Below are 14954 nucleotides of genomic sequence, written 5' to 3'. Positions count from 1 at the left end.
TGGCTCACCCTCTGTTTCAAAAATGCTGCAGAACTATAAACTGCATTTAACTCCCAGCAAGGGCAAGTTCCTTCAGTCAATTATAACCATGGAAGTAAACAACATGGTGGACAAAGACTGAACTCAAAGCTAAGATAATAAAGCAAGAAGGCAAAGCGATGGGTTATAATATATGTGATAAAATCATCAATGTGTTCAGCTATGAATCAGGCACTGGGGCTATTATCAGACTCGGGAATTCTAAAAGCATGTAATGACTTGCAGGACTAATCACCCTTCTTTACTGATGATTGCATCTCTGTCATTAGTGAGAATGGTTATTTCTACATTCAGCATCCTGTCAAAAACTTGTCTCCATTTTCTGCTCACAAAAAAAAAAAATCCAGGGAAAGTGCAGTTGAGGAGGAGCTGTCCCTCGTTTCTTGCTTTTAATAAACCTGCTGATAGCTGCATTAATGATCTTGGTATAGTACATGTGTGCTATCATCTGCTAGAGGGTACTTATAGCTCTGGCCCATCTGCTTTTGTTTCTGCTGAAGTGAATGCACACAAAAGCGATTTTCAGCTCCCAGACAAAGCTGATGAGGGTGTACAAATTAATTAAAGCACTGTTAGAAGGACGCAACTCAACGGCAGACACGGTGCATCTCTCTGCTCTAAACAATGTCAGCATTCTGTTCACACACGGTTGCTATCAGAGTCTCACATGTGCTTCAGAGGGATCGCCGGGGCATGAAGGTGATCATTCAGACTTCAGAATTCATTAGTAGTGATCATTTGTTCTAGCTAAATCTACATGAGGGAATATGTCACAGTGTATTCCAGGTACAGTAGGAAAAAAGGGATAATTCCCTCTGCTCGAGTCACTTGTTCCAGTCAAATCATCTCACCATTTGCAATGCATGGCCTCCCTGTTTTTCTACTATTTTTCTTGTTGTAAATTTATGTAAAAAAAGGAAGAGAAATGATCTCTGTGCCTTGATAAGGTAACAATAAAAAACAAAGCAGCTAATTCGAGCCAAGCTATGCTAAGTCTAGGCCAGTATTCACTTTTTTTTTTTTATTGTAATGGGAGAAGTAAAATGTTAGTTTTGCAGTTTAATTTTCCAAATAAGCAATATGCCAATATTAATATTTTCCCAAATTTCCATGTTCCTTAAAAACAAAACAAAACAAAACATATTCTTCAAAAATATACTTGGTTTCACTTTCTATCCTTCTCTTATAAGGATAGTAATACATATAGTCCTGAGACAGTCTGCGTTAGACTGTCATGAGTTAGAGTCAGTGCATTCAGAGATAGATGTACAGTAGGTTACATGGCCAACTGAACACCTACCAACAGGAGAAAAACATATTTTTATGGTCCCGCAAATGTGTCCATCAGAATACATTTTTATGGTTGGTTTTTATGGGACACTCCTGTGCAGTTCTCCAAAATCCCGATTGCACGTCTGTGGACGTGGATAGAGTTGACAAGTGTCCTGCAACAGTAAAAGGAGTGACAGTGGAGTTCACCAGAAGCAGAAGCCCAAAAAATGATGAAAGATCAAAAAAATTAAATTAAAATAAAGACCTTGCCTGCAGTGGACACCTTTCATTGTTTTTAACACTCAGTATCACTTGCTGTACTTATTGGGCAGTGTGATACTACTACTACTACTATGTGTGCCATGAAGGGAGATTGTTTTGTGAGTTATATATTTCTAAGAACTTTCCAAAGAATGTTTTGATCAGCAGTAATTTGAAGTGCCAGCCTTATTTTACAGTTCTCTAGTTTTGAGATTAAAAACAGTAGCATTCAGCAAAAATACAGTGTTGACAGTTTGTATAATGGATATTCTACATAACCCCAAAGGCTGCTTCATATTTCTTTCCCCCACACAATTTTTAAATGCACAGAGACCATTGCTTGAAGCCAAATTACACTTTCCAAGGTAAGGCTTATGAGTTTAGCATTTTACATATGAACCAGTGAGTGAAGACCTCGGCGACCTTGCTCCTAACAACCATTAAGTTTCATTATCATAGTTAATTTTCCACACATTACCTGGATGAACAATGGCCCATAGCTAGAGGAGTAACATCATTACTCACCCTGATGCCCAGCTCCACGTTTTCACCCCCATACACCTCCATCCCTTCATCGAGCAGACCAATCTCCTCAAAGTACAGCCTATCCACCACAAAGCAGCCAATCAGAGCTGGGCTCCTGAAGGATTTAAGGGGATGAAGATGAGCTTTTTTTGCTATCCTCTGCACATATAATGTTAGCGTGACACAGTTGCTATAGTAACAGAAGGCAGGAAAAGATGTGTGACCCAAGAACATTTGTAAAACGTTCAGGGAAGTGCATAAAATCCATTTTTAGCAGGATTTACATGTGTTTTTGAATACTTTAATCACTTTATTTTATTTAGGCTAAAAACAATTATGTAGTTCTCTTACTGAATTGGTGCAGTCTTGTTGCCCTTGTGCCACCAGGACTTGGGTGGGTTGAGGTAGCGACACCACAGCTCCCAATCAAAGCCCTGTGCAGACAGCGGATACTCTTCAATCTCAAAAGTGTCATATTTGATGTTATCAAAGGATGGGGAGATTATCCGGGTTCTGTCTTCTTTAATTCTCTGCAGAATAGGTTCAGCCCTGTAAATATGGAGAGAGAAAGATATTTCAGTGTCAGTATGTGTTGTTGCGTGCTTTCTCCATCGACTCTATGACCACACTTGTCAGGTTAGGGTATTTGTTCAGTAAACAATTTTATTCAGTTCATTGCTCATCTCAAAGCTTTATGGAAATTATATTTTTTAATCAAAATAGGAAGAGATAAGATTTGTTTACACACAATTACACATTTTTTCTTTTCCAAACAGTTTTTCAAAAAATACAATTCATGGAAAAACTAACACAATACACAATAACAGGAACACACACACACACACACACACACACACACACACACACACACACACACACACACACACACACACACACACACACACACACACAGAAAAATTTAAAATTATATTATGAGCTATAACAGAGGTTGGATCTGCTATAATAAATAATTACAATAAACTGCACTTATACAATCAGTATACATCTAAATTCCCATCTATGCATGTGTGTGCCCTTCAAATACTGTGGAAAATTTGAATATAACTGTTATTTTATTTTTATTAAGGCACCTAAAATCCACTTTTTCCCCTTAAAAAAATCATATTCTTTAATTTTGATGTGATTTTGACCAAAGGGAGTGAGGTCTTTATGCTTCTCATCTAAATACACGAGTGGGTCTTACATGCCGGTTTGAAAAGTGACAAAGAACCCCTGCACCTTTGAATTCACATTTAATATCGGACTCTGTATTTTTAACTGTTAGTTGATGTGTTTCAGTGATCTTGTCATACAAAGATACAAATTACTGTTGCCGGCAGAACAAAAGTTTATTTTCTTGCTTGGCGTACATGTAAATGTATATATTGTGTGAATCACTGAGGCTCTTCACATTCTCTAGCACAAGTCGGTTGTTTCAAAGTGCAGAACAAAAATCTTTGGGCAGGGATGCAGCTTTTTTATGCTCTGGCCCACTCTTAGTGCGAGTGAGTGAGTCCTGAGAAGAGCCCGAAGTGCTGTTTATTCAGTCGTAAACATAAAACTACTCAGCTTGGCTTTTTGATGTATGAATATCATGTACTGTATTTTTTATTTACTTAGTTCATTATAAAGACATAGCAAATTTCTTTCTTTTAAAGTAATATATACACAATACATTTCTAAAATTAGATTTAAGTGAATTTGCAGTTTTGTTACAATTTTTTGTCTCTCAATTTTATTTAATCTACAGTAGTGTAACTTAATTTTTATCCACTTGCTTGTAATGCACATTGTGTATGTGTACATTATATTTTTATTTTACAGTATGTCTTGTTAATTTATTTTATCTAGCTTTAAATATGATTTAATTTTTTTCAGCTGAATCTGTTCGTACTCTTTTGGAACCTGCGCTAACCTGCTATTTATATAAAGGAAGTTTGATGGTTCGATTGAAAAAAAGAAACAATCAACCCTCACAGAGCAATATGGCTCAAGAAGCGGCGCTCTTGTGCTGCTAAGCTGAGCTTTTCACATGCTGCACTTGTGAGTTACTCACCATCCGACACTGAACTCAACGTGGGCATCAAAGAGGGCAACGACTGGGGCGGTAGCAACCCTCCACCCACTCACTCGGGACCGGATCAAACCCTCCTGCTTGTCGTGCCGCACCATCTTTATGAATCCTGGACGTTGGCTGTTAGTCTCAGACACAAAATCATGAAGTTTCTCCTTTAGCTCATCTGCAAGAAACAAACGAATGCATATCGGTGTCTGAAGATATCATTTGAAAAGGGTAAGAAAAGTGAGAGCTACTTAGAAGTAAACTTCCACCCACAAGAACACATCATGTCCTCCTGCAGTGGGCAGTATTTCACTGGTCGGAGGCCAGCAGCACTTCTGCTTCACTGCTTTGATCACTGGACCAAACAGGCAGCAGCTTGAGCCAGCACTGCAGACCTCCATGGGGCTTACCAGTCATAACGGGATATTGCAATATTGAGAACTCAGCCTGCAATGCTTTTCAAAACATGGAAGGAGGAGATGAAATGTCTGTGGTTTGATGTTTGGATTCAAAGTTTACCTCCATTATTACCTGAGCTGTATACTGTGTGATGAATCACGCCATGGAGAATATGACTCATTGCTGCTTACATGACAAATAAATATGTATTTTACTTCAAGGTTTTGAGAGAGCCACATTTTTGGTAATTTTCTCAAAAATGCAATAAATTACAACAGCACATTTACAGGTTCACCTTGTGCTTCGACTAGAAAAATGCCAAGGATAGTGAAACAGACTGAGACGGAAACTAATTCTTTCAAAAAGGCCAAGCTTCTGAGTCTGCTGTAAAATATCAGCATAGACCAGTGTGATAAGGCAAAATTACATCATAGCTCTGTACTGTACTATCAACCAGATAAAGCTGGGGGGGAAAATAAAAGTTTTATCAGTACTGTGTTTTATCATTCCTTACATAAATCACCCGAGGCTGTGTTCCCACTGTTTTAACCATCTTTTCAGTTTGAAGAGAGTGAGAAGCAGCTGCGAGAAGACAAAAAGTGGCTACCGTGAAATTATGCTGTGCTAGCTTTATTAGAGGCAGTGTGAGGTGCTTTAGAAAAAAATAAGTTTGATTTTCTAAACGAATAATGCTAGCAAAAAGTTCTGTTAAAGAAAGTTTCTGTTATTCAAAAGTTGTACGGTCCAGTCCTCATCAACTCTACAAAGATAATAAAGGCAGCATATTTTCTTGGAATGTAAAGACTCCCCACAGTCCAACAATGCATTCAGCAAACCAATATGTGGTCTTTAAATGAAATATTTTTCAGCCTTATTTTCTGCTGGCTTCTGACTTAATAGTTAATTTTGACAACTGTTAGTAAACAAGTCTCATACCATATGATCCAGTGAATCCACAGCATTGAATTCCTATAGAAAGAGCAGAAATGAGTGCTAAGAGCTCATGTTTTCTTTTGGAATCCTTTCAAGGGTTGCAAAAGCAGTAATTATCTTCATCTCCTCCATATGTGGAGTATGACAATTTTATTATGTCTTTCTTTACATTGATATTCACAGTAAAGCAACATGATTGCCAAAGCCAAAGAATTGCACAGGTTCTTATACACACACATGCGGACACACTAGTCTGCTGACATCACATAATTCCTAGCATACTACATTGCCACCCAAGGTGAAGTTAATAAGGGGTCTTGTTTTATAAAAAATAAATCTCCCTCTTGCTGAACTTGGGGTGGTGGTGCATGTGTTCCTCAAGCTCGGGTCCTCTACAAGACACTTGGGAGTTTGACGGTTCGGCGGATTATTTAGCTGTTCCTAGGACTGCACTTTTCTGGGCAGAGACCTCTGATGTTGAGCTTTAAAGCTTCTTATGCTCCTATTACCACTGGGAGCACTTTGACCTTTACCTTCCACATCTGCTGCAGCTGTTCCTTCAGCCCCTGGTCCTTTGCTATTTATTAACAATCATTCTTTCTGATGTTGTCTACTGGGATTGCCAGATCCATCACTACATCCACCTTTGTTGGTGTCTCCTATCAGGAGTTGGAGACTTCGAGTCTATAATAAACATAGATGATCCCATACACTATCCCAGCTACTTGGTTCTGCCTCCTCTGCATCTTTTTTCCTCTTCCTTTGTGATGGATAGTCTCTGGGGTAAGTTTGGACATTCTGCAGCTTGGGTCCTTCTGACTGTGGTAGACTCCTCATACACTCTGTGTCTGTGCTGTCCTTTATGCTGGCCTTTTCTAGCCACTGGTAGGATGTCTTGTCAGCCCCTTCCTCTATCTGATGGCACAGTTCCTCCTTCTGTTCCTCATCATTGACTGTCTGAGTGCCTGAGGCACTCATCTCAGGGGACTATCTTCCAGATGTATTCATAGATGCTCTGTGTTTTTTCAAGGATTTAGGTTATGACGCTAATAAATCTTCACCCTCTCTCTTTCTGGTGCTCGTAGAGCCTCAGAGTGCTGGACTCTGGGTTAAAACCTCAATGAATTGTGAGGAGTTTTTGCGTCTTGACATCAGTGGCATCTATGTCTCCTGTGGCCAGCTTAGTATTCCAGGTGAGTATCTGATGACTCATAGGGCTTATTTATTGATGGCTCAGATCCTATTCCTACCATTCAGCTGGCTTCTGAGCACCTGTCTTACTTTCTGGATGTATTTGGCTACGGTTGACCTTCTTGCATCTTGATCATAGTTCCAGTTGGCCTGTGGGATACACAGGTACGTGAAGCTGTTCTATAAAATGTCCGCTATCCTGCCTTCACCCTTGAGTCTGAATTATATAATGTCAACAAACTCTATGAAGAGTGATAATATAGATAAGATATCCCACCTATAAATGTGAGCGCAGGAGATGCCACTTATTTCAGTTTGTGCACACTCACACTTTCCAGACACAAAATGTCATCGAGCAACAAAAGTAAAAAACAAAAAGATTTACGTATTCTGGAATAAATCACTAGTTTGTTGACTTATGCTTTGGAGGCAACATCCAACTTTTGGATGATGGGTACAGTTGTTTCTCACACTAATCATTGTTTACGAATAAAGATACATTTTAAGAAGCTCTTGTAAAGCAATCTGTTGGTTTCGAGATTGCATTTAGGAAATGCCATCTATCTTTTGCTCTCCATTCACACTGTTTATCTGCATGCAACCAAAACTGGACTACAAGCAGACCACATGTGGAAACAGGAGTGCTTCAACAGAAAAGAGTCAGAGTGTGTTTAATTTATTCCAGTGGACGGCTGCCATTTCCTGCCAGGTAATAAATAATTCAAAAGCACATTAATTCTCATAGTAATGAACATGCACTACATGCCACATGAAACTGTGGTATTTTACATGTCCTGTATGTTGAGTATTACAGTAGGAAGAGGAGTCAGTAACAGTTGGTTTCTATACCTCCTTATTAACTGCAATCAGCTAACAACTGAAATGTGAATTTGCCCCTAATGAGATTTCTCAAACTCAAAGCAGAGTAATTTTTGTACTAATTCAAGTTTAAAGGCATTTAGTAGAGAGATTAGCTATATAATTCCATTTACTTTGGCTAAAGCCAATAAAGCAGCTGCAACAGATCTATAAGTTTTAATCCATCAATAATGAAAACATACTAATGTGTGTGTGCACTGAAAATAAGAATGATGCTCTTATTCCTCATAACAAATCCTAATAAAACACACTTCATTACACCAGGAATAGCTGATAGCCAACGCTCATCAATCTTTCAGGACCAATATCCGGCTGAGGCTCTGCTGGAAAGCAATGGGCTTTGGGATAGAGTTGGACTCGAACAACAAGCAAAACAGGCTATAACATCACTGTGCAGCCGTGCACTAATTCCAGTACATAATTTACAAGTATCAAAGAAAAGTCAAGGTTTTTCTCATTCAGAGGATGAATAGCAAATCTAATGGTGAGTGGCAAACTAGAAGAACCTGCCATTTAGCTCACCTCAAGCCTATTCTCAGTCAGATGTAACACAGTTATAGAAAAGGATTTCCTGAATGAACAATTTTTCCTGAACAAACCTTGAAAGCTTTCCATATGGCTACAGGGCTTAAAATCCTCTTGTTCAGATTTTCTCCTAGCTGCACAGGGAATTAGCTGTGACTGTGTCATATATATCATTGCGTGCACAACCAGGCAAAGGATATTTGATGAATGGGATTTTAGTCATTGTTTCCTTCCTCATCTATCTTTCATCATAACTTACATAAATGTTTCTATGAACTGAGCCAATCTGACTATGCCTTGAATATTATGTTTCTTTCATGCATGTTCAAACTAAACACCATTTATCAGCAAGCAGGAGTTACTGCTTGCACAGCAGATGGCAAATCGTCATGGATACAGGTCTCGCAGTTGATGAGTAGTTTGCACAGCATCACTTGGCAATTTCTCACTGCACAACTCAGTGGTAGTGAAAATCAGTGTTTAAAATATCCAACTGAGAACTGCTCTTCCTCCACAATCAAGCCAAAAAGTCCAAAGGCAGTTTGTTTAAAAAAAATAAATAAATAAAAAAGCTAAAAAAACAAAACATGGTGAACATAGAGTACATTGCTAACAGTTCTATCACAAATTGGCACTGCCTGTTTATCATTCTCTAGACGTTGATGAAGACTTTTCTGGTACGGACGTTTCAGTAAGCATTGTCAAAGAACAGGAAAATATCTGGACACATTCTTGGCAGTACATATTAACAACAATTTGAACACTAATACAATCTTTTGTTTCTGATCATATCATAACTTTTGCGTAGCCTCCAGCTTTCACTGGCTGGACCTGTAGTAACTGCTTGATGGATATCTCAGTGGTTTCCAACAGATGCTGGAACCTTTTTGCACACATGAGGGGCTGAACCATTCCACACTAAGTCAGTGGTTACTGGTCAGTAACAAATGGCCATAAAACATGCCAGAAAGTTCTTTAGCAAACTGAATCTATTTCTGTTTTTAAAGGAGCGGAGACTATTATGGTTAGTTCACTAGTTTCTGAGAACTTTACATTTAACTTTTGTGACTAAAGGATTAATTAGCCAACAAGCATATTAGACTCTATCATATATCAGAAAACTCAGGCAGTTTTTGACAACTGTTAAAAGCCATAGTAATCTCTGCCTATGACTATTTTTACATGAAGGCAAGGGAGGAAATTTCTGAATGCTTAAGCATGCTTAAATTATTTTCACGTTTTTTAATCCCTTTTGAGAAAAGTTTGCATAAATAGTCTGTGTGGCAGAACATTATATTTGTTAAAATGTAATCTTAAAACTATCTTCTAATGAAATGTAAGCTTTTTATTATCTCTATCTCCTTACTTAAATGAGTGAACAGGAAACCTTGGCAAAAGATTGCATGTTGCCTACAGAGGCTAATCAGCAGGCTAGCCTTTGAATGTCTAGATGGATGATGCAGAGACAGTCTTCTTCAACAATTTTACATTACTATAAGCATGATTTTTTCTTTCTGCTGTCCGTTTTCTTTCAGGTTAGTGTCTCATCATAGAACTCTACACCCTAACATATTACATTTTAGGGTAAAGAATGGATCATAAGTCCTCTGAGCCTGTCTAATAAGCGATACCCTTGCAAAACCCTACTTTTACACGGACAAGTCTTTCGCGGCCCACAGCTTGGGACATTATCCAATTAAGGAGGAATCAGCTAGGTCAATTTGCCCTTCTCTACCTTGATGGCTACACGTTCTCCTGCATGCTAATGTCTCGGAGGTGAGCTGTGACAGCGGCCGATGACTAATGCAAGGCCGTGGGTGCCTCAGAGGTAAGCTCTGGATGATGACCCTTTCAGCACTATCAGCAGCATCACAGGTCAACAGGCTAACGACATTTAGCACAGATAAGATTCACAGTCATGGTGATAATGATAACACCAGGCCTATCATACGCAGTGTGACGGAGTGCTCAAGCAAACAGGGCGAAATGCCATCAGCAAAATGTCAACGCATGACTTGGGTCTCTGAAGGCGCTGAAGGCAACTGCTCTCCAGCTCTCAATTACCTGATGAAATATGAATGAATATTAGTTGTAATTTGGGACGAGACTTCTGGGTTTTACTTTTTTTTTTATATGATACATTTGGATAAATCCAACTTTATGGCCAGTAACAGCCAGAAGGAGAGAGATAATTCTTATTCAGTCGAGTTGAGGTAAGTTATCAAGACATACCACAGTGATCTATGTTTTGCTCCAGCAGGCTACAGGCAATGCTCCATGTTGTGCATTATTGACTCTGGTAAACATATTCCTCCCAGTGCCAGAATTTCCCCTGTTGATTGGCCCGTAATGGTTGTCTCAGTTCCTGTTACAAGGTGCAGAGCCTATTTAAAAGTGAAAAGCCTATAAATGACCTTGGCACAGTATCATTACCTTTTTATAGCCTGCTTTCTGCCTTTGTGATGTAGTTAAAGTCTTCTGCTGTAAATTATCAGGTCCACTTTCACAGGTGACTTCAAGTCTATATCTTGTGCTCTGCAAAGCAGACTAAAGTCACCTGTCAGTGATCTCACACATCAGTCATGTCAGTGATAGCAGAGCAGAAGGAACAGAGCTCAGTAGTTACACGCATATATTAAATGTCTTTTTGACCTGACAGTGTTTACTCAACATCCAATGCATGCAGATGTAAGAATTAGGTTTGCAAATGCAGACAAGATATGTACAAACACTTCATCACCTTGCTGGATTGTTATCTGCCTTGGGGCAAATTTCCTGGCTTTGCAGCTAATTAGTGTTATTCATCCATCAGTTAAACCCAGTGTACACAGCTCCTAATTAACATTAAAGGAGTTTGAAGGCCCTCAGAGGAGCAGCAATACAGATACTGACTGCAAGCAAACACCGATATTTAAACTATATATACACTCAACAAAAATATAAACGCAACACCTTTGTTACTGCTCCCATTCCCCATGGGATGGACGTAGAGACCTAAAATTCATTCCAGATACACAATATAACCATCCCTCCCAAACAGTGGTCACAAATCAGTCCAAATGTGTGGTAGTGGGCACATCTGCTATATTGAGATAATCCATCCCACCTCAGGTGTGCCACATCAGGATGCTGATCTGACATCATGAGTAGTGCACAGGTGTACCTCAGACTGCCCACAACAAAAGGCCACCCTGGAATGTGCAGTTTTGTCTCACAGCAAAATGCCACAGATGCCACAAGCAATGAGGGAGCGTGCAATTGGCATGCTGACAGCAGGAATGTCAACCAGATCTGTCGCCCGTGCATTGAATGTTCATTTCTCAACCATAAGCCGTCTCCACAGGCGTTTCAGAGAATATGGCAGCACATCCAACCGGCCTCACAACCGCAGACCTCGTGTAACCACACCAGCCCAGGACCTCCACATCCAGCAGGTTCACCTCCAAGATCGTCTGAGACCAGCCACCCAGACAGCTGCTGGAACAATTGGTTTGCACAACCAAACAATTTCTGCACAAACTGTCAGAAACCGTCTCAGGGACGCTCAACTGCATGCTCGTCGTCCTCATCGGGGTCTTGACCTGACTCCAGCTCGTCGCCGTAACAGACTTGTGTGGGCAAATGCTCACATTCGATAGCGTCTGGCACGTTGGAGAGGTGTGCGCTTCACGGATGAATCATGGTTCACATTGTTCAGGGCAGATGGCAGCTGAGAATGTCCCAGTTCTTGCATGGCCAGCATACTCACCAGACATGTCACCCATTGAGCATGTTCGGGATGTGCTTGACCGGCGTATACGACAGCGTGTACCAGTTCCCACGAATATCCAACAACCTCGCACAGCCATTGAAGTGGAGTGGACCAACATTCCACAGGCCACAATTGACAATCTGATAGACTCCATGCGACGATGTGTTGCACTGCATGAGGCAAATGGTGGTCACACCAGATACTGACCGGTTCTGGGTCCCCAGACCCCCAATAGCGCAAAAAACTGCACATTCCAGGGTGGCCTTTTGTTGTGGGCAGTCTGAGGTACACCTGTGCACTACTCATGATGTCAGATCAGCATCCTGATGTGGCACACCTGTGAGGTGGGATGGATTATCTCAATATAGCAGATGTGCCCACTACCACACATTTGGACTGATTTGTGACCACTGTTTGGGAGGGATGGTTATATTGTGTATCTGGAATGAATTTTATGTCTCTACGTCCATCCCATGGGGAATGGGAGCAGTAACAAAGGTGTTGCGTTTATATTTTTGTTGAGTGTATATATTTTGTTGAAGGTAATTTTGAACAACTTTGGCTGGAATTGCTCAGCTCTCCCCCAAAACCAACAAAGGCAGAGAAGGAGAGAGAGATGCTGAAGGATTATTCTGATAGCATCCAGGATGGGCTTCCACACGGTTTTTACACAACCTGTAACCCAACAAAACAATATCTTTATCTGATGGTGTTCTCCATTACCTTGGGAGTAATTGGATGTGACAAGACAATTATCAGATGGAAGCTTAGGGAAAGGTAGATCAACACACTGCTTACTCACTTTTGCGCTTGTGATCAAACCACATAAAACTCTTAGAAATGCATAATAGACAAAGTCTCACCCTAATTGCAAATCCATGCCTATTACTTCAATCTAGCTGGAAAGGCATCTATTGCCTGTTTGCGGCTGCTGAGCTACAGCTAGACAAACAGTCAATTTCTGTTACATAAAATGTGGGTACTTACTATTATTGCTGTTGTCGTCCACCAGGATTATCTCTTTGAGCAGGTGGGAAGGTGTCCTGTTGACGGCAGAGTGAATAGACCGCAGAATGACAGACAAGGCTTCATTCACAAAAATGAACACAATGCTCACTTGAGGGAGGTTCAAGGGATAAGTAATGTTTCTGCACCTGTGGAGGACAAATAACAAATAAGAGGCAACGTTTAGGCCTTCAGCTTGTCTAAATGATTAACAGACACGTTTGACACTATCCCGCTTGAGAGTGAGATATTGTCAGGTTTCTTGCCAAAGTGTCTTCTTGGCAGACTATCAGAACCTTATATCCGATTATCAACGCATAAATGTTGTCACTGGTTTATGGTTAATCTAACAAATACAGGTGCTAGTGCACTGCTGGTGCTCTGCAAGGCAGAGGGAAAAGAAAAGTGGTAAGGTCTGTCATCAATCTCCCGCTCCTCTCTTTCTCTTTCAAAACACTGTTTTCTGTCACCACATGTTGACATTTGCATTGTGAATAATGAGTCCAGCTTCTTCTCCTGAAAGGAAACTAAATGTCTGTTTCCAAGATTTGCAGAAAGAGGAAGCTGCACAAAATGCCAATAAAAGTCCGGGAAACATAGCTTTCAGTCTGAACAGAGGTATTTTTAAATGACCCAGGTGTTTATCTGTGTGGTTCTATGGCTCCTGTGTTCACAGACAACTACCTCAATAACAACAGTAGCAAAATTAGTTAAAACCTCCCCATAATATCCTCTAGAAATGAACATTTAATTTAATTAAAAAGAAGAGAATTGGGTTAGGACTGTGTTATTTTATTTGCTTCTACACCACTCAGAAAAATTCAACAACTGTCCATGCTCATCGTGCTCTCCTTTCTTTTTGTATCTGCAGAAAGCCATGGCTCAGGCATAATGTTTGGGAAATGTGAAACAGAGACACAAAACATGCGTGATTAATGTCTCCCCTGGAACTGTCTCAATGAGTGTGCAGAGCTAGTGTCAGTAAGAATGAATGTTCTGAATTGAGTTCGGAGAAGAAAATGTCCAAAAGTTCTTTAAGCTGTGTAAACCTTTGCACTATATCGCCATTTATTCTCCACCATGGAGCCATCTACATATGTCTGGTCCCAAACGTGATGATGTGATGTAATTTTTTCCCTGATTTTTGTTTGGAATAACTTGTGTGATCACATTTTTTGGACTGTGGAGTGGCCTTCATTAAATTGTCATCGCTAAGAAGGTGCACAATCACGTTTGGTGATGTGAATGATTCTTGTGTTGTGTCCATTTAAGTGCTTGCTCACAGGGGAATTTCTTGATTGTTGGGGTTTTCTCCAGAATAGTAGTCTTTACCTTTGACTGTTGGGATAAATATGTATTACAGCTGCCCCAACACCTTTAAATGGGCGATTTGTAACAGATATTTGTAGAGTAAGAATTGCCCTTTGACAACCCCAGTTAAAACTGCATTTTTCTTGCATCTATAACATAATTCACTCATTAGTAGGTAGTGAGTGGTGTTGCATGCTTTAGGCAAAAGTAAACTCTTCATTGGGTTTCAATTACTGAGGCAGTGTTTTTCCATGTGACCTTGTAAATTCTTTGTCACTTCAAAGTGATTTTTCATTAGAGCTAAAAATCAGAACACAATGCCAGTGTAGATTTCTTTAGCCAGTACATGGATGTTTACAGTGAGATTAGAGACAAAAACCATCAGGTAATTCTTAGTTAATCATCAGTTTATCATCAGTATTAGATTTTAAAAATGTTTAATGTTTTTTTTTTAACACAAATAACAAAGATTTGATTCTGTTATAGATTTTTTAACATTGCATAGTTTTGTGATGTTTTATAGTTTAGTGGGTGAATTACAGAAATGCAGTTTTCCAAATAGAAAATAGAAAATAAAAATTTTAAGAACAATATTTGCCAGTTCAGGATTTTTATTTTTTTGTTTGGTCAATTGCTGTGGCCCATAAATTTAGAACAGATGTTCATGGTCCCCACAGGATGACTCCATTTACTTTTCACTGCCAAGCTGCAACCTCCAGGGCTTATAAAGGAAGCTAAAGATAAAGTGCTAATTTAAGCTCCTTCAAAGCTTCCAAATATGAATCAATCCCCAAAAACTCC

At 39.7% G+C, this 14954-nt stretch overlaps 1 protein-coding gene across 2 annotated transcripts in view; it reads right to left on the bottom strand.

Annotated features, from left to right (window-relative positions):
* galnt18b (UDP-N-acetyl-alpha-D-galactosamine:polypeptide N-acetylgalactosaminyltransferase 18b) overlaps nt 1-14954 on the bottom strand; it is a 106829-nt gene that overhangs the window by 44417 nt on the left and 47458 nt on the right. The window contains exons 3-7 of one of the 2 annotated variants that reach the window (XM_082530202.1): nt 12825-12991; nt 5495-5527; nt 4154-4337; nt 2449-2646; nt 2098-2212 (exon numbers count right to left, since the gene is read on the bottom strand). In XM_082530202.1, the coding sequence (XP_082386328.1) occupies nt 2098-2212; nt 2449-2646; nt 4154-4337; nt 5495-5527; nt 12825-12991 (697 nt within the window). The remainder of the gene's footprint in view (nt 1-2097; nt 2213-2448; nt 2647-4153; nt 4338-5494; nt 5528-12824; nt 12992-14954) is intronic. The other variant, XM_082530203.1, reaches the window with a different exon arrangement.

The sequence above is a fragment of the Aulonocara stuartgranti genome, assembly GCF_965226115.1.
Source record: "Aulonocara stuartgranti genome assembly, chromosome: 1".
Classification (NCBI taxonomy): domain Eukaryota; kingdom Metazoa; phylum Chordata; class Actinopteri; order Cichliformes; family Cichlidae; genus Aulonocara; species Aulonocara stuartgranti.
The sequence above is the reverse complement of the archived record's forward strand: the minus strand, read 5'-3'. Positions and strand labels throughout refer to the sequence as shown.